Raw genomic sequence first — 20,015 nt, 5'->3', positions numbered from 1 at the left:
GTGGAAATAATATATATGTGGAGTTACAGTAAGGTAGAGGTTTTTGATGTTTTTCAACTTTTGAATTAGGTACAGTAAACCCCAGATAGATTAGATTATTCATAGAGTAGAATAAAAAAATGCAGTGGCAATAGAAAAAATGTTCTATTTTGTTAAAGTGTTTGATTTTTTTCTTTTTTCAAAAACTTAAAACAAATGATAAATTCTTAAACTTTCACAATTTTTTATTTACAAAAAAAACACAACAACATTGATTCATCGCCTCCGTGGTCGAGGGGTTAGAGTCGATGACTTCTAATCCAGTTACCTCTCTGGCGTGGGTTCGATCCCCGGGAGATGCTTTGGTAGTTTAGCGCGGAGGAAGGTAGTCTAGTACTGGTGTAACTCTCCAGGAACGATGGTTAGGAAACTACCCGCCTATATGACTGAAATACTGTTGAAAAAGGTGTAAAATGAAACAAACAAACAAACAAACAACATTGATTCATTCTTGTTTTTACTTTTTTAATTGTAAAAAAATGAAAAAATCACACAAAAACATTAAAGACAATGTAAGCCTTGTGACAGATACTGTTTTCCACCTCACTGTTACACTATACACAAATTTATATTTACTAACTCCACTAGTATTTATTTCCATTACTAAACTGCAGGATAATATTACAACATGCTTTGGAAATTAGAAATTATAATCATTTTCTGGAATCAATCCTTGATATTTAAGTTTGTCTTCTTCTATTTTTCTCTCATTTATAATCATTTATTTCTTGTTTATGAAAAGACCCTACCCTTTTATCAGTTTGGCATTTGAATTTCTAATTTCTTAAATGATTTATTCATCTTTTTTTTTATCAATCTAGAAAATTCTTTTATATCAAAGCATGTTGTTGTAATGGAAACAAAGTTACAAGATGTGTATGTTTAAAGTTAAATCCAGTTTCATTTTTAGTCATTTTGGTTGAACCTAATTTTGGACCAGTTCGACGGAAAATCTGAAACATTCTGGCACAAAACACCTAAAAAAATAACACCCTAAAATTTATTGAATTACCATATACTTTAACTTTGTTTCCATTTTCACAGGTAGGTAAAATTTTTAATTTGCTTTCTGAAAAGGGGAGGTAATATTTTTTTCTATTCATTACCTCCCTTTAATTTGTTTTTGAGTGAAAGTTGCTTTGAGTTGATTGCGTGTTTTATTTCCATGCTAACAGTGGTAAACAACTGTGGGGCAGTTTAAAGAAAGCAGTAAACGAGGTATGTTTCTGTTGTCCATTATAACACCTTAAATCAAGCTTTTAGTTTGATATCATAATATATTCAGTTTAGTTTTAATAGTTAGCTACAGTAGTGTTCATGCTTTTTGCTGAAGATAATTAGTTTTCCGCACTTAGAATTTATTTCAATTTTATGAGAAAACAGCTAAAATTAGTCAATATATTTAGTGGCATTTTCTTTAATTTCAAGTGTTAAGCATGCTTTAATATTTGGTCTAAAACTAAAGTTAAGATATGGCATACAAATAATGTTGACATGGACATTGAAAGTGACATATAAGTTTTCAGTTGATGTCCGTAAATCTAAGAAAAATATATGTGTGTGTTATAACTGCTGTATTTAGCTTGATATTTTGTCATTGTTTTTTTTTGTTTGTTTGTTTTGTTTTTTACAAATGTGTATTTTATGTGAATTATTTTTGGTTTCACAGACTAAAAAGGTAATGTAACATATGCACACATTTTGAAGGTAATAAAACACCTCTATCAGACTGAACGATGTGATACTTTATAATCTATTATATCTTTACTATCACTAATGACCAGTAACCAGTAGACTACAAAATAACTGGCAGTTGGCTATCTACCAAATCATGACAGTATATTGACTGAAATTAAGTCAATGACTTGATAAAATACCATTACAAACCCATCGTTATGCCATTACAAACTCCATCATATAGCCATGACAACCCAATCAGTAGGCCATTACAAATATTGCCATTACAAACCTCATCATTATGCCATTACAAATTCTGTCATTATGCCATTACAAATTCCGTCATAACGCCATTACAAATTCTGTCATTACGCCATTACAAATTCCGTCATTATGCCATTACTAACTCTATCATTTAGCTGTTACAATCCCCATTCTTAAACCATCACAACCCAATCAGTAAGCTGTTATAAACCCCATAAATTTGCCATTATAAACGTTATTAGAAAGTCATTACAAACCTCATTTTTAAGCCATTACAAACTTTATCAGTATGCCATTACAACTCCTGTGTCATTTTAACCTTATCAGTATGTCATTACAAACTTTTTTGTTAAACAATTACAACCCCTATCAGTAAGTCATTACATTCCCCGTATATAAGCCATTACAAACCCAATTAGTAAAAGAGTTTAATGACATAGGTGCAAAGCCCTTTTTTTTAGAAAGATGAGCATATTTTATGTAGGATTAGTATTACAATATATTACAAACAATATATCGCAGGTAACAATAAATAAAATGGTAATTGATTTATATACTTTGAATTTAGATTTTTGTCCAACTTTAAGAAGGTTCTCCTAAATCGCATACAGTAGAAACCGTACTTAAAACCACCCTGAAATTAAGACCACCATGCTAGTTCGATCCCCTAAATCTCATATATTGTTTGATACTAATCTTGACTTGTGAACAGTATAGCTTAGATAAATAGACTTGCACTTGCTTTAAAACATTTGCGTTGTAATGCTATGTGATTTTTTCCCACCAGGGACTAGAAATTATGCTGTCCAACTAGCTTATGGAAAGTTGATGATTTTAATCAGGTGCAGACTTGTACCTGATGTAATGCACAAAAGAGAACCAATTTTTAGCTCGACTATACGAAGTATATGGAGAGCTGTCCTACTCGCCCCGGCGTCGGCGTCCGCGTCCGCGTCCAGATTTTAGATTAAAGTTTTGGTGCAGTAAAATATTTTTCACTATAACTTTGTCATTTCTTAAGGTATCAACTTCAAACTTCAAATATATGTTCCTTATCATCAACCACATCTTATGTGACAAGGTTCATAACTCTAGCACCAATATTTTCAGATTTATCTCCCCTTGAACTTAGAATTTTCCTTAAAAAATACTATTTTTTACTGTTACTTCTTTATTTCTTAAGGGATCAACCTCATACTTGAAATATATGTACCTTATCATCATCCCCATCTTATGTGACAAGGTTCATAACTCTAGCACCAATATTTTCAGATTTATCTCCCCTTGAACTTAGAATTTTCCTCAAAAAATACTATTTCTTACTGTTTCTTCTTTATTTCTTAAGGGATCAACCTCATACTTCAAATATATTTACGTTATCATCATCCCCATCTTATGTGACAAGGTTCATAACTCTAGCACCAATATTTTTAGATTTATCTCCCTTTTGAATTTTCCATAAAAAATATTATTTTTTACTGTTACTTATTTATTTTTAAAAGGATCAACTTCATACTTCAAATATATTTACGTTATCACCATCCACATCTTATGTGATAAGGTTCATAACTCTAGCACCAATATTGCAAGAATTATCTCTCCATAAACTTAGATTTTTTTACTAGAAAAATGTTATTTTTTATTGTAACTTTTTTATTTTTAAAGGTATCTACCTCAAACTTCAAATACTTATTCCTTATCATCAATTACATTTTATGTGACAATGTTCATAACTCTTGAAGCAATATTTACAGATTTATCTGTCTTTGAACTTAGGATTTTCTTTAAGAAATATAATAACTTCTTTACTTTTTAAGGTATCTACTTCAAACTTCAAATATATATTTCTTATCATTACACAAATGTTGTGTGACAAGGTCCATAACTCTAGGATGACTATTTCTAGAATTATTCCCCTTGATCTTGGAATTAATGTTAACAAATGTTATTTTTTTTCTATAACTTAATACATAATTATACATAATGGATTTTTCTTTCATATTTTTGTCCTCCTTACTGCGTCCAGTATTTTATTAGTCGAGCTTCGCTGTCTCCTGTGACAGCTCTTGTTACCATAAAAACTGGAAAGTCGTCGTATAAAAAAACTGGAAAGCCGTCCTATAAAAACTGGAAAGCTGTCCTATAAAAATTGGAAAGTTGTCATATGAAAACTGGAAAGTCGTCCGATAAAAACTGGAAAGTTGTCCGATAAAAACTGGAAAGTCGTCCTATAAAAACTGGAAAGTTGTCCAATAAAAACTGGAAAATCATCCTATGAAAACTGGAAAGTGGTCCTATTAAACTGGAAAGTTATCCTATGAAAACTGAAAAGTCGTCATATGAAAACAGGAAAATCGTCCTATGATACTGGAAAGTTGTCCAATAAAAACTGGAAAATCATCATATAAAAACTGGATAGGCTTCTTATTAAAACTGGAAAGTCGTCATATGAAAACTGGAAAGTGGTCCTATTAAACTGGAAAATTATCCTATGAAAACTGAAAAGTCGTCATATGAAAACAGGAAAATCGTCCTATGATACTGGAAAGTTGTCCAATAAAAACTGAAAAAATCATCATATAAAAACTGGATAGGCTTCTTATTAAAACTGGAAAGTCGTCATATGAAAACTGGAAAGTCGTCCTATAAAAACTGGAAGTTGTCATATGAAATTGGAAAGTTGTCCTATGAAAACTGGAAAGTTGTCCTATGAATACTGGAAAGTCGTCCTATGAAAACTGGAAAGTTGTCCCATGAAAACTGGAAAGTCATATGAAACTGGAAAATCATCCTATAAAAACTGGAAAGTAGTCCTATGAAATTGGAAAGTCGTCCTATGAAAACTGTAAATCGTCCCATGAAAACCTGAAAGTTGTCCTATTAAAACTGGAAAGTCTTCGTATCAAAATTGGAAAGCCGTCATCTAACCTTTACAGTGTCAGTGTGTTTTTTAAAACCCCAAAATATTAAAACTATTAAATTAAAACTAGTGTTGAGAATTATCAAGTAGCTAGGATACCTTCTTTATGTGTGTTCCCATGTATAATGTGTGTGAGAAAATGTGTTTCTTGGAAATGGTTGCTATAGTTTACAGGTGGTGGTATTATACAACGAACAATGGAAATGTTATAATGTTTATGTTTGTTTATATATATATAAATATTGTAAATATCTTTCTTCTTGGTGGTTCAGTACTTTTCTTATTTTTCTGTCTCTTTTGGAATGTGAATACAAAACTTAAAACAATAACATGAGAATTATAATAATGTATGGGTCACAGTGTTTTTCATAGAATATAAAACATCACAAGTTTTAACAAATCTTCTGTGCACTAAAGCTTTAAGTATTGACCTGTAATTTTCTTAGCTGAAAAAAAAGATTTTTCAAATTTCTTCTGCCAAATCATTTCATGAACTTAAAAGCTATATCCTGTGCTTTTGCTTATACAAATAAGGGAATGAAAACGCATGACAATCTTACATTTGTACTTATTTGCCATGTTAAGTAAATGTGAAATTAAAGACTTACAATTTATAACAGTCTTTTTTAATTTACAAAGGATTTCTACATCAAAATAATAAAATTGAGCAATAAACAGTTAAGAGCTTGGTCAGAATGAGCAGATATGCTGACTGGTCTTTCTCTATACAGTCAATGGTGTTGACAATTAAGTACTGCTGCTATCATTGTAAGGGTTAATTGAATATTGATACAAGAAAAAAGGAACAATTTTGTTTGTGAAGCATTTCTTTATTGACACATTGTAACAGCTGATTTATAAAAATGTAGAGGAATAAATATGTTGTGCTGGAAAAATGTGATGTTATTTAAAACTTCTTTATTATTTGTGATCAATTAGTTTATTATAAAAAGATAACCATTTATCATAATAACAGGAAACTCTTCATTTGAATTTATGCTTAGCTGTATTTGTGTGTCTTGTATGATTTTAAAATGTATATTTAAATGAATTATGAATACATTGTGTAGTTAGAATCACAGCTGTCAACCAAGAAACAATTATCTTACTTAACAAAAATTATTGTTTATATATTGTTGGGAGTCAAAAACCATGCACGGTGTTTTACAATGTCATGAAAATCATATTATATGTGTTGTATATTTTGTAGACAAGTGTTACAGATGTATTACATGCTATGGGAGCTGTACCCTCTGGTTTCAGAGTTTCAACTTTAGGACAGAAATTTAATTCAGGTAAATCTTTGATATTTTGACAAATTAAATACATATGATAATAATAATAGTGGTAATTATTTCTATGTAGATGATTTTGTTACGAAGGGATGATGTTAGCATAACAAAAAGAGGTGGAACCATGAAAAAGTGGCACATGTAAAGTATGGTATCCTGTTAGGGCAACTTAAAAATTTGCTGCTAAAATTGGATATATGTCATGTTTTTCATTGGGGCTTTAACAATTGAAATCATTTTATACATGTATATATTACAGAGAGTATATATCAGATGAAGAATTACCTCACACCAAAACTGAGCAATTCTAATTTCTCCTACAGAGATCTCTTCTTTGATCCCAGTGAAAACAAGGTAAATAAAATGATACATTATGCTTAATATGAGTGTAAAGTTGTGTAATAATTTCAGAATGACAAACAAATTTAACTTAAAGCATATACTGGTAAAACTTTTTTTTTATATTAGCATGCATTCTTTCAGTATATTCATTTTAAATGCAATAAGTCTTTTGATGTGATATTGTGTTATTGTCCTTATATATAAAAAAAATGTTGATTGCTTTTGTTTATTTTTGGTGTTGTTTTTATTTTTAAATATCGTTTACTTATTTAAGTACATTGTGATTGCCACATAACAGACAAGTGATTCTGAAACTTTGAGTAAACAAGAAGAGTGAGATTTACAGTATTATTTAATTTTTAATATCATTTATTTTGACAGATTCGAGCCAAAATTGCAAGAGAACAGAGAATAGTAACTCTTGTAAATTGTAGACAGATCCCTACACCAGGGGCAGGTAAGTTCTAATGTAGTAAGATTTTACCATTAAAATATGTTCTAAGTTCAAGAGAAAAAAAGGTAAATACAAATACAAGACATTTATATAGCGCAAAAATGTATTAAATATTCGATTGCGCTTGATCAAGACACTCCCAAACCCAGTCCCGATGGCATAGCCAATCTACAACTCTAGTTGAAAAACAGTCCAAACAAGTATGTTTTAAGTTTGGCCTTAAACTGATTTTCATTGGTAATGTCCTTCAGATAGTCTGGCAATGAATTCCACCATTTAGGTCCCACAATAGCCAAAGATCTATCAGCAAGTTTTGAATTTGTTGATGGTATATCAAACTGAGTGTGGCTAGATGATCTCAGTCTTTTCTTGTACTGACTCTGGCATTTAGTGAACAATTCAGGAAGATACAATGGAGCAGTGCCATTTGCAACACGAAACACAGTAACAATAACTTGGTACATGATTCTTGCTCGAATTGGAAGCCAGTGGAGTGATTTAAGGATTAAATATTAGATTAATCAAATTTTGTATTTTCATTATTTTATGTATATAATTATAATGATTATTTCAGGGCTTGAGATAAAAAGCAGACATGTAAGAATGTGTTTATTTGATGGTCAAAATGTAAGTATAAAAATTGCTTGTTCATACATAAATCAAAGTAGGTCCAATCATACATGATTTGACTAAAATCAAAAGTTTAGCATTGACAGTATTAATTTGACTTTCACTGTTTTTTTTTTCTCTTTGTGAACTTTTTTGCATTAACCTTATTGCAAACACTTAGGATACTGGTGGTTGAGTATCAGTCTTAAACCCTTACCAGAACATATACCATAAATGGACTTGAAAATTTACTGTGCGGACAAAATCATTTAACATTTTTAATGGAAAATTGAGAAATATGTGCTGGATAAATAGAGAATAGTGCAGACCATGACCCATGCTGTCTGATTTTGGTTTACACTTGTTGCATTGGGAGAATCAGTTGTCACCCACAGGCTAATGGTTAAATAAGAAAGGGATAGGTAGCCATATTGTTAAGATGTGTACCTTTCAACCCCAGGATTCTGGGTTCAAGTCCTACGGGGGTCATAATGATGATTCTTCCTTTGACACCAGTTTAAGTGCCTTTAAGTGCCAGGAAGCAGATCTGACAGTGATTCTTATATACCGGTACTTTATGCTTTATCACTAATGAGCTAAAAATGAATGTGTTTAAAGTAAATGAGAACAGATTCAATTTTATGTATTATAGAGAATAATATTTTTTCTTCTTTTTTTTTTTAGATTTTGAGTAACATCCATACAGTGAAAGTCACATCAGTGGACAGGGAACAAAGAACATGGTCATTCTCCACCAGGGTGAGAACTCTTTTACTGTAAATTTTTATACTGTTACAGTAAAGTCTTTTATTTGTTTTAGCTTAGCTTATATTATATTAAATTCAGATTTGGTATGTTACACTTTCACTTGGTTTTAACCTAGCTTTCTGTGACATTATAATTAAAATTAGGTTCATTATCACTCATACACTGAGCAAACTGTTTTTTAATTTTTTTGTTGAGTGTAAAATAATGTATAAAGAAGTTTCAGGAATGTATGAAATGAAGTTTTCTTTAATGTAAAAAAAGTAAAAAATGATTGACTTCAATTTGCAAAGAAATTTACTTCCTTTACATTTCTTGTTTGTTAAAATAAATGTTATATATCTGGCTAAATGAATTTAAGTTATTTATTGTTAACATGGTTTTAAAATTAATGAAAGCAACATGTGCTTTTTCTCCACTTTCATATTTCTAATGTCGACCTTTGTCTGTTTGTCTCTAATGTTGACATAAAAATGATGAAACATTTAAAGATATGGTGTATGACAGTACATATAAAGCAAAATTTACATTGAAATTCAATAAAGATTAACTTGAAATTCAATAAAGGTTACATTGATATTTATTAAAAGTTACATTAAAATTCAATAAAGATTACATTATAATTCAATAATGTACATTGAATTTCAATAAACATTACATTGAAATTCAATAAAGATTACATTATAATTCAATAAAGTACATTGAAATTTAATAAAGGTAACTTTGAATTTCAATAAACATTACATATAAATTCAATAAATGTTACATTGAAATTCAATAAAGATTACATTGAAATTCAATAAAGATTCAATCGAGATAGACATTAATTGAAATTCAGTAAAGATTACATTGAAATTCAATAAAGAATACATTGACATTAAGAATAGATTACATTAACAGGCATCTGAATGTTTACCAACATCAGTGGTGAGGGAAATGTTTGCTTTCTGTCATTTGTTGTTGAATAACTAAACTCAGATCTGTGTCTATCTATGTATATTTTACCTTACTATTTGATAAAAATGTTTTTACTTTTGTCAAATGTTTGCTAACTTTTTATGTCTATAAAACTGTATTGTTAAATTTGTGTTGAAATAATGATTAAAAAGCAGTTACTGTTTGGATTAATGAAAAGTGTCAAAGAAAAATGAATTTAGGCCTACACTGTACAATCTGCCACTTTTATTCCATGTTACATTATTGTAAGTGGGTGAAAATTTCTTGTAAGAAAGAAAAGAAAATATCTTTGCAGTTTCACCTAGAGTTTTCATTTTATTTAAAGCTACATGCCTCCAGATGAGTCAAAATATTTCAATAAAATCAAACTTTAAAAAATGTATTAAGATATAAGGAAAAGTAAAAAGTTTCCAAATTTTAGTAATATTTTACATATTATGTGCGATTATTGACTGATTTTTCTGTATTTACAACTATATTTCTACTGCGTTACTAACGCAGTAAAGGCTATTTATGCATATTTTGAACACTTTTTGGTAATTTACAAGTTATGTAAGCATCATTGATAATGTTTAAATTGTTTCCTTTTGGTTACTTTACAATATTACACATTCAAATGAATTTTCAAAATTTTCAAGAAAATTAGCATGAATCTGGAGGCTTTAAGGTATTAGCACCCTAATGCATTACCTCCGCTTTGAAGAGTATTCAAATAGGCTAGAACTACTGTTAACTACATTGAAAATGAGGGCCATGGGTTCAATCCCCAGAAGGGTCAACTTTTTTTTTCTTTCTTTTTTTCTTTTAACATTATTTATGTATCTCTCATGTCCCATTTGGAAAGAAAAAAGTGTTTAATTTTGATTTTTTAATTTATATAGGTATTCATTGGCTAAATTATGCTAAATCTAGTAATAAATATGGTACCTGATATTTTCAAAGTGTAATATAATCAAAACTAGACGGTAAAAGTATTTCATATTTTACAAGATCAACCAATATACTTTTTTAAAAATTTAGGGAAACTTTGAAAACAGGCACTCATTTGGGTAAATTTTAAGAATTTTTTAAATAAGGCTCCCTAAGTAGAAAAATGGTCAGACACGTGGTAAAAATGGGTGGGGTAGGGTAACATTTTTATACAGATTTCATAAATTTTAAGTAGAAACCATAATTTTGCTTATTTGGATTGTTAGCTGAATGGTACTATTTGTTTCTTACCAAAAATTAATGGGAAAACATTTTTCATTAGAATGTTATTGCAGATTATTTAAAGGTTCCTACTTTCTAAAAAAGGGCCCTCATAACATCCTAGCTTGAGTTCAGAAAAGTGGCCATAACTTGATTTCCATACGGTAAACTTTGTTTAAATTTTGCATACAGGTGTACTTTAAGGTATACATCTGACTTTTTTTTAGTTCCTGATATTGCCCATTAGGGTCCTAATACCTTAACCATAACATTTGTATAATTCATTTGTCTGACTTTGAGTTTGGATCCATTCATTGTTAATATAAAGATACTAAAAGTCAAACAGCCAACATTTCAGAGTCATGTCAGACCACACCTATATGAAGGTTGATTGGCCGTTATTCTTGTGTCTTAAGAAATGTCGTTATTGGTGCTTCAATTAGATTAATTAACCCTTAAGCTGCTGAATTTGTAAAATGGATTAGCCAAGCTTTTGATTTGGAATGGTCTATTTAAAGTTGAAGGGATGCGAGTATCAAAATATAAAAAATAGTCCACTCACAGTATAGAGCCTGGTCAGACTGCATTAAGGTGCAAGTTGGCCTGGATCTAGACTGGTGGAAGAGGGCAATCACTTTCTGTTCCTGGGGAGTAGGGGTTAAGATTGAAATACTTCAATATTAAACTGTTTTGTGTGCACAAATGCTTTTTATTGTTTGCAATTCTCATGATAAATACATCAATATTTTATATAAAATTTAATAATCATCATTTACATAGAGCAAAACATTAATTTTTAAATACTGGAGCACATTTTACCATAATGAACATTAGGAGAATCTGTTGTGTAGAGTTCTAAGAAGAATAATCCTTTGATACTTGTATTAGTTTGTAGACATGATAAACTGTGTGTAACTGTAGCAACTAGATAATAACAATCAATTATTTAACTAATTCTAGAAGCTTTGAAAAAAAGTCACATGATGCTTTTTTATAAATTTAGGTATCTTTTGAAACTGTGATTATTTGGTGCTGTTAATTTGGCAATAAACAATTTGTTACTGAATCATTAGTATTGTTAAAAAGAATTTCATGTATGAGCGTATACAGGTTTTATTTTGGTTTCATATTTATATTTATTTGAGATAAGTTACGCATCCTTTCATATGAGCAGATGGTATTAGAAAATGAAAATTTCTGCTCAGTAAATTTTAATGTATGATATATAATAATTTATGTTTTATAATAATGTATGATATATTATAATTTATAATATATAATAATGTATGATATATGATAATTTATGATATATAATAATGTATGATATATAATAATGTATGATAATGTATGATATATAATAATGTATGATTTATGATAATTTATGATAAATAATAATGTATGATAATTTATGAACATTTATCTAATTTAAGAATAGCATTTTTCATGCCTATGGCTTTGTCATGATATTAAATTTTGCAATTCTGTTAGCTTTAGTTGTTGCCATTATCAAAATATTATGTTGTGGTGTATATTGTGTCAAGTCATTGTCAAACTTTTTCATCTAGAACTAATAAAGTAATGACACTCAATCCTCAGTCTTTATGTATTCATTTATATACAATAGTGATATTGGCAATTAATGTACTAAAATGTTTGTATTTTCTCCAGGTAAATGACATGATGGACACCTACCAGCATGGTGAAGTTTTCATTAGAACCAGTAACATTGTTCCTAATATAGGTATGATATGTTTCCTTTATTTCAGTATCTAATATGATTATAGAATATTGGAACCCTTTGGTTCTGATTTTAGATTGTAGATATAAGTACTTATATATATGAGTTTCTTCTCCAAGTATGTAACAGTTGTTATGTTGTTAAGAGAGAAAATTGAGACAACAAAAGTTGTTATTCGGAACTCAGCATGCATTGGTGTTTCTAAGCTAATCCAACAGAAAAACAAACCAGTACAGCTTCATGGTGTACTTCTGTTTGCTATAGATTAGTCAACTTGTTGTGCTTATTTTCGAAGTTGTAGCTATAAAAGTTTTAACCACCAAGCTTGGATAACCCAATATATTCTTAATTCCAAAGATGGTCACTCTACATGCAATTGAAATTATGTGTATTTGGTTCTATGAAATCTTTTGAACTTGCTTAGTATTCATTAAGCAAATTAAGTTTGTTCACCTCATGAAAGATTAGATGTCTTAAGAGTTATTAATTTAAATGTTAGAAAATAAAAAGTGTATAATTTTACTAAAATATTTTCTTTCTTTTTCCCTTTAGGTATACTGTTTGAAATGTGTGCCTCATATGTTAGAACAGTAAGTATTAAAGTCTTAACTTTATTTTCATTTTCAATGTAAGTTGTTGCCTGCCTACCTCTGTCAGCTTCTTCAGGGGAGTTAATTCTTTGGCTTAGAGGCAATAAAAAGATTCAAGATTCAAGTAAACATTTACATCTTAGGTGCAACTGATTTTGCATTATTAATCACCATGTTTCTACTGTGTGACTAATACAGTTACTGTGTGACTTACACTGTAAGGGCTATTGACCCGGATTGTAAGTATTGCAATGTGCTAAATACTTTCTTTGTTCACTTCACAATATTTTTCTTTTAAAAAGATTTTCAAAATTTTACATGAAAATTAGCTTGATTTAGAAGTATGCTGCTTTAAGAGAATGATGCAGTCTGAGCAAATAAGATGATTTTTTTTCAAAATTTCAGAGTACAAAAGAAAAAGGAGAGTTTAGCTGTGGTTGGACACATCTGCCATTAGAGGACCCCACCACAGGGCAACCAGTTCAAAATAAGTAGGTTTAATCTTTATTCTAGTTTATTATGATTTTTGTTCAAAACTTTCAAAAGATTTACTAGAAAGCATGTCTTGAAACTTTTATTTATTAAGTAATTTTGCTATTGTTTTTGTTTATCTAGAAAGTATTTGATAACATTTATCACACATTATTGTGATACAGCCGGTCAAGCTCAATATATCCTGTGTAACAATTTGAAGATTTTTTTTTTGGGGGGGGGGGGGGGGGTGATTGTCTTGAATTGTCATTGAAATTCTTATAGTTGTAAGATTTGAGTGCAAAGCTGTTGTGTACCTTTATTCAATTGCTGCATTAGGCAATCTTTGTTTTGTAACAACTAGATTGAAATGTTTAAAATGCATGCATCACTAATGACTAACAACTTATCACATAAACCATGGTGCAGGAGTGTTATAAAGCCATTTAAAGAAATTTTGAGGGAGTTTTCTTGTAGACATATAGGCAGAATTAAGTTCGATAGATTTCCTTCAAACTTGGCATGCTGTTAGAATATGATAACAGAAACATTAGGTTGAAACATTTTGGGCGTCATTGTTCTTGTTTTTTAACTTATATATATTTTATATATATATTTTAATATTGCAGGACGTATGATCTGTATATGAATGGAGGTACACCATATGAGAAGGGCATTGAGGTCGATCCCAGTATCAGTCGCAGAAGTAAGTCAGAATATCATGTTTCTATTATCATGTCCTTGATCATGGCATAATCGTCTTTTATAACCTTTGACCCCTTTAAAAACCGACCTTGAAAAAGTATCATGGAATAATTTTCTTTTATAACCTTTAGTCTCTTTAAAAACTAACCTTGAAAATGTTTATTGTATTCTCTGTTTTGCTGTGTAGTAAATAAACACATTATAAAAAAGATGACATTTTTATGTAATACACATTGATATTATGCCTGCATATGCTACTTTATTCTGAAACAAGATGGTTTGCCTCAATGTTTGCCTCAATGTAGTAAACATTAAACATAAATATACCTAAGTCATAAAGCATAAAATATTTTTCAAGTAAACCTGTCAGAGTTAATACAGTTAGTATATGTTCTAGCAAAATGAGTTTGATAGGAGCTTCTGAGTATAGACTTAAATCATTTTTACAGTTACAAAAGTAATGGGTATATTTGTAACTTTTATGTTTTCATTGGTTAACTGCTTTTCATAATTAAACAACAAACAGGCATAATGAACAACACTTGTTTCATGTCTTGGAAAATCATTTTATCTGCTAGAAGTTAGAGCTCCTATAGTTGTGACTAAAATTGTATATTAGACTTTAAAAGTCACTTGGATAAAGTGTTGATCAGATAATGGCCATAAATGTATATAGCAACTCAGCTATAAGACAGATTACTTATAAGACAGAATCTACTGTATAAGTACTTATTTCTGCGGGCTTAATATTCTGCGATTTTTGTTAAAATAAGGGGTTTTAAATTTCTGCGTATTTTATTTCTGCGGTGTCATCATTTTCGAAGTGATAAGTTTTATTTCTGCGTTTTAACTAAGATATTTGTATAAAATTAACCGATAAAAAAGACAGCATTTCAAGATTTGATGATGTTACATTACTTCCACGACTGATAATGTGTTTCGTCATAATCAATATGTATCGGTATATGTATATGCACGTTAAAAACAAACTAGAAAATAACATGCAATGACAAACGTTAATACTGTAATTGTATAAATACGAAGTGTGAAAATAAACAATGGCAAAATCGCACGTCGTCTTAATATATTGTAGAGATACATAAAAAGCAGGTTTTAATGACAAATAACAAACAAGGGTCATTTTTGCATCACCTGTCAAATTATAATTATAGCTGTTTTTTAAACTATTTACAAAAAGCCCATTAATCTTGGGGTGAGTGAAATTCATACAAACATGATAATTATTTATTTCAACAAAAAGAACAAGCAAAGTAAGATTTTTTCTAATAGTTTGTTCATGCCATCTACAAAAGCGGATAACTACACATTGTATTGTATTGATACTATCCCGGTTGTTGAAATATTTCGACATATACAAAACGAAAGGCTTAATTTTCTGCGGTTTTTAAATCTGCGGTGTCGTAATGAACCGCAGAAATAGCAGAAATAAAGTTCCCGCAGAAAAAAGTACTTATACGGTACATTTTTACACTTAATTTTTTTTAATCTATATTTGGTAGCTTTTCTTGCTCTGATTTTCATCTTTTTTTGTGTGTGGACTCTTCATATTTGCCTAAACAAGGAGGTGAATGAGATATTCACCAAAATAAAATTAAGTCTGGTTATCAGTTAGTGAATTTAAAATGTGCAGCTTAATTTGTTAGACAAAAATATGGATGTAGTTTTAGATACCGGGGTCTCTGCTTATAACCATATTCAGGGGACTGCTGCATTTATATCATTATATTTGGATGTCGTTATATCCAAGAGGCAACTGATTTGAAAACACAAGTTCAGAACGCCACAACAACATTGTTATAAGCGGTTTATCAGTATAAGCGATATTATATTGAGTTGTTTACTGTATGTAGTTTATTTTGACATGAATTTGTCACAATTTAATGTAGAATGTTTTATATTTTGGTTTTACCTAGGTACTGGTGAGTATGTCAGTGGTATATAAGCTTAGCCTATACAATCTTAACAATGTCTGTATATTGTGTTATAAATATTACATTCAAGTAGATCTTACACGAGATTGCAATGGTGTTGGAAAGCCAGTTGATATGTTAACTACGGTTGGTAAAAAGAAAATAATTTGTGAATTTACTGAATTACACATTAATCAACTTAAAATATACATGTATAGTGGATTAACTGAGCAGCGCATTGTTAAATAATGTCTAATTAAGAAGATATTTTATAACGGCCCTTTAACAGGATATAGATTACATAGGGTCACTGGTGGGTTCTGGTGTAATGGTACATTATGACACCATATTTGTCCTGAAATGAAAACTTTGGCATGCTCAAATATGTGCCAATAATTTTTACTCCAAAAAAATTGCAAATATTTCCACTTGTAAAATTAAAACCAGTTATGCATTATGATTTAATTACTTTACATATGATAAAGAGTAAACTATCTCAGACTCGTTTATCTATTGTGACAATTTCACAATTGGTTTTAAATCATTAGATTTGTTTGGAAAAGCTCTAACTTATATGCAGGAGAATACTTACCTGTAATACAAATATACATATAATTATATTCACTGTGTTTATTTGTGTTTTGTACTATGTACACTTGTGTGATGATATTCTGTCTTTTTTCAATGTTTTTTTTTCTCTCTCTAAGTCTGGTTAAAAATACTACACAAACAACCATCTTGAATATTATCAAGCACCATCCCTGGTTTCTCTTTCCCACCCATAACAGTGGTTGGGGAAATTTACCACATTGCCTGGTCCATGCAGAGGTTTTGTTATGGCACTAAAATAGTGGTGTAAATTTAAATCTTTGTTGAAATTTCCATTTTGCTCTCTTTGTTTGTTTTCAACTCACTCAAGTGTGTTGTATTTTCTGTGTGTTACTGTATACACGTATATACATTTGTGTGATTATGCTTTTCTACCTGTAGCAATAATCACCCTGGCAATTCTCTTGATTGCATCCTCAAGGAATATGATAATTTTCATAGCATATTGTAATCATGTGTCTTATGCATTGCTCCAGATAGTCTTGAGTTATTTCCTTTATAAATGTCAAACTTTTTAACAGTTTAACTGATATGTTAATGTATATTTGATTATATTATACTCTTCTGTTATTTGTGTTCATAACTTGAAAAAAGTGATTGAAAGCAATCATTAGTTTGAATTTAATCTGATATTAATACTATGTATCATTCATTACCTTATTGTTATTCTTGTTCTCTTCTTTTTCATTCTTGTTTGTTGACTGTCTTTGTACATGTATGGTTTTCCATGTGTTTGTTGTATAACAATGTGGGATGGAGGTCAAGGATGTATTTAGTTAACAGATTTTGTTCCTGTTCAGTTCAGATAAATACAAAAGTGAAATGAAACCATCTTATACCTAACACCTTTACCTTTATTGGCTTAGTTCCATGTTGAAATCATGTTGTTTATAAGAATAATTTGCTTCAGCTGATTAAATTATATCTGATAGCTTTATTTCCTTATTGTTTATCAGAAAGTTTGTTAGTCCATCAGTCTTAGCTCTCTCTTATGTCCTGGTTAATGCAGATATACAGTTATTGGTCAGTCTAGTGTAACCCAAAGTGTAATTTGTACACAAAAGTGAAAACAGCTGAAATAGACCATGCAATAACCAATCAGAGTGCATACAAACATATTTGGCCTTATTTTGTGGCTCACTAGGGGTAACAGTGTGATTCCTACAATCCTACAGCCTAGCCATAGAAATGTACATAAACATGTTAATCTAAAGGAAAGTGGTAAAAAAAAGTGTGAGAGTATAATTTTTTTTATTATGTATTTTCATATGCTTTGTATTTCAGCAAGCACTAATGCTTTGATGTCATTTATCTCTGGAAACAAACAGCCAAGAGTTACTGTCAAACTCTCTGTTCCTAAAAAAGAGCAAAAGGATTTGATTGAGTAAGTCATATACATGTACAAATATTATCTTAAATATTTAAACAATATTTTTTTTTACCTAAATATAAATCTTCACATGTGGGGAAGCTATCAAGTTAGCTTATGGGATCTATCAGGATGAAATAAGAAAGTTCAATATGAGAAATGTAAATATGACCTTAGCATTGTCTCTTTGGCGCAAAACCAATCCTACCCCTTTTTCTGACCCCACAAAATATATATGTATATATATGTATGGTCACCTTAGTGCAGTAACGGGCTAACTCCTATTAAATATAACTGGAATTAACCGGTTACTGCACTAAGGTGACAATACATATATTTATCAACATTTACTGTAAAGACTATGCAGCTAATCAAAACTTTGTCATGCTTACTTACATGAACACCTTCCTACAACTTTAGCCAATAGATTAAAGAATTAAAAAAGGCACAAAAAGGCTCTTTAATACCTAGATGCTATATATACATTCTACCATTTGAATTACACAATGATTATTCCCTAACCACATTTTAGATTTTAATTCTATTATTTACAGTACATTGCCGGATACATTGATTGGAAACTTATCATTGCTACAGATGTACAGTTATTATAGACAAATATTGGCAGACACTTTACTGAGAGATAGGCTTGATCTGGAATCAGCAGGTACGATATATATTTATATAAGATATATGTATATACAAATGTATATACAATATATGGTTATATACAGTATATATTTATATATACAGTATGTATATTATACAAATATGAACTTTTTAGCTGGTGAATATGATGTGATATGTACTAAAAAATTAATATTGACTGAGGCGATAGCCGAGATTATTTCGTTTCTTGAAATATCCGAAGGTGGCCATGATTCGTTACCCCTAACTTGGTCTAAGCATTTTCAAAGTGCTAGTTTTAAGATTATATTTTTTAATGGTCCAAGTGTTCTATGTTGAAGAAATTTTACAGATACATTAATTTTCCTTTGATGTTTAAAAATATCCAATTTTCTTTCGTAAGGAACATTTGTTGAGACTTTGTGATAAATGCACAGTTACAATATGTCCTTTAGTTTCATTAAGTTACATTTAACTATTATATTTTACAGAGATTATACACAGTCCATGGTTGGCAACCTTTCCAATAATAGCTGATCAGCATGATATGATGAAATTACTCAGGGTTTGTATTCTTCTTTTATTAAATGTTTTTATGGGGGGCTTCAGTGGCCAAGAGGTTGAAGGTATTGACTTCAAAGCACTTGCCCCTCACCACTGTGGATTCAAAACCTGACAAGGACTTTGGATTCTTCCATGGGAGGAAGCCAACCGGCTAGCTTACGGAATGCTGATGGTTCTACTCATATGACCTATACTGTGTAGAGTGCCGTTAGAAGAATAATTTTAAGGTTGAACAAGCGCTGGTTAAGGCAAATTAAAAGCTACTATCTCTGCTAGTGTCCATGGAGTTAAGGCCTCAGTATATAAAATATTAACTTGATTTGAATTGTGTACAATAAAACTGACTGTGCTTTTCACCTGATTTTGATAATACATGTATTATAATGGATAGAGGAAATTTGTGAGATGAAATTTTATTTCATTGCATGAGGTTCAAAAACAGTATTCTCACAAGTGGCATAAATGGTATATACAGAATTTATTTTACTAGTTTGATTGTGTTGGAAGACATAAGCTTATAGACACACATTTAGATCGGTTCCTGCAACCAACCAGTACTTAGCAGTGGGTGTAAAGTTTCTTGCTCAAGGAAACAACAACTTGCCTCTGATGGGGTTTGAACCCATGCGGCTGGCGATCATTAGATTACTAGTCTGACGTGTTAGCCACTCTAGCCATGAGTGGTGTAATTCTGGTATTTCGTAATGTTTCTATATTTAATTACAGGACTCTTGGATAGAAAAGTTGAAGGGGATACGTAGAGCTGATATGGTATGTAACATGATTACTTTAAACTTTAGAAAACTTTATTGATGTTGCTTGGTTTAATAGATAAAACTAGTGCTTGTTTTAAAACTTCATAACTATAATAATGGTCTGAGCTAAAGTTAAATATTTCCTA

At 30.2% G+C, this 20,015-nt stretch overlaps 1 protein-coding gene across 4 annotated transcripts in view; it reads left to right on the top strand.

The window, feature by feature from the left end:
* The window catches only part of LOC132721028 (nephrocystin-1-like), a gene marked incomplete at its 3' end in the record, with an annotated part of 44,803 nt that extends 24,918 nt beyond the window's left edge, over positions 1-19,885 (top strand). For 2 of the 4 annotated variants that reach the window (XM_060705277.1, XM_060705276.1), the window contains 14 exon segments: positions 1,215-1,257; positions 6,111-6,195; positions 6,452-6,546; positions 6,916-6,991; positions 7,563-7,615; positions 8,282-8,356; positions 12,179-12,251; positions 12,801-12,838; positions 13,244-13,329; positions 13,939-14,015; positions 17,839-17,938; positions 18,478-18,590; positions 19,042-19,115; positions 19,841-19,885. In XM_060705277.1, coding sequence (XP_060561260.1) covers positions 1,215-1,257; positions 6,111-6,195; positions 6,452-6,546; positions 6,916-6,991; positions 7,563-7,615; positions 8,282-8,356; positions 12,179-12,251; positions 12,801-12,838; positions 13,244-13,329; positions 13,939-14,015; positions 17,839-17,938; positions 18,478-18,590; positions 19,042-19,115; positions 19,841-19,885 — 1,033 coding nt within the window. 4 annotated transcript variants of the gene reach the window in all.
* Between the last annotated feature and the right edge of the window lie 130 nt (positions 19,886-20,015).

This window comes from Ruditapes philippinarum, unplaced genomic scaffold (genome assembly GCF_026571515.1).
Source record: "Ruditapes philippinarum isolate M1 unplaced genomic scaffold, ASM2657151v2 ctg6319_1_1_1_1, whole genome shotgun sequence".
Classification (NCBI taxonomy): Eukaryota; Metazoa; Mollusca; class Bivalvia; order Venerida; family Veneridae; genus Ruditapes; species Ruditapes philippinarum.
Note: the sequence above shows the minus strand (reverse complement) of the source record. Positions and strands in the feature narration are given on the sequence as shown.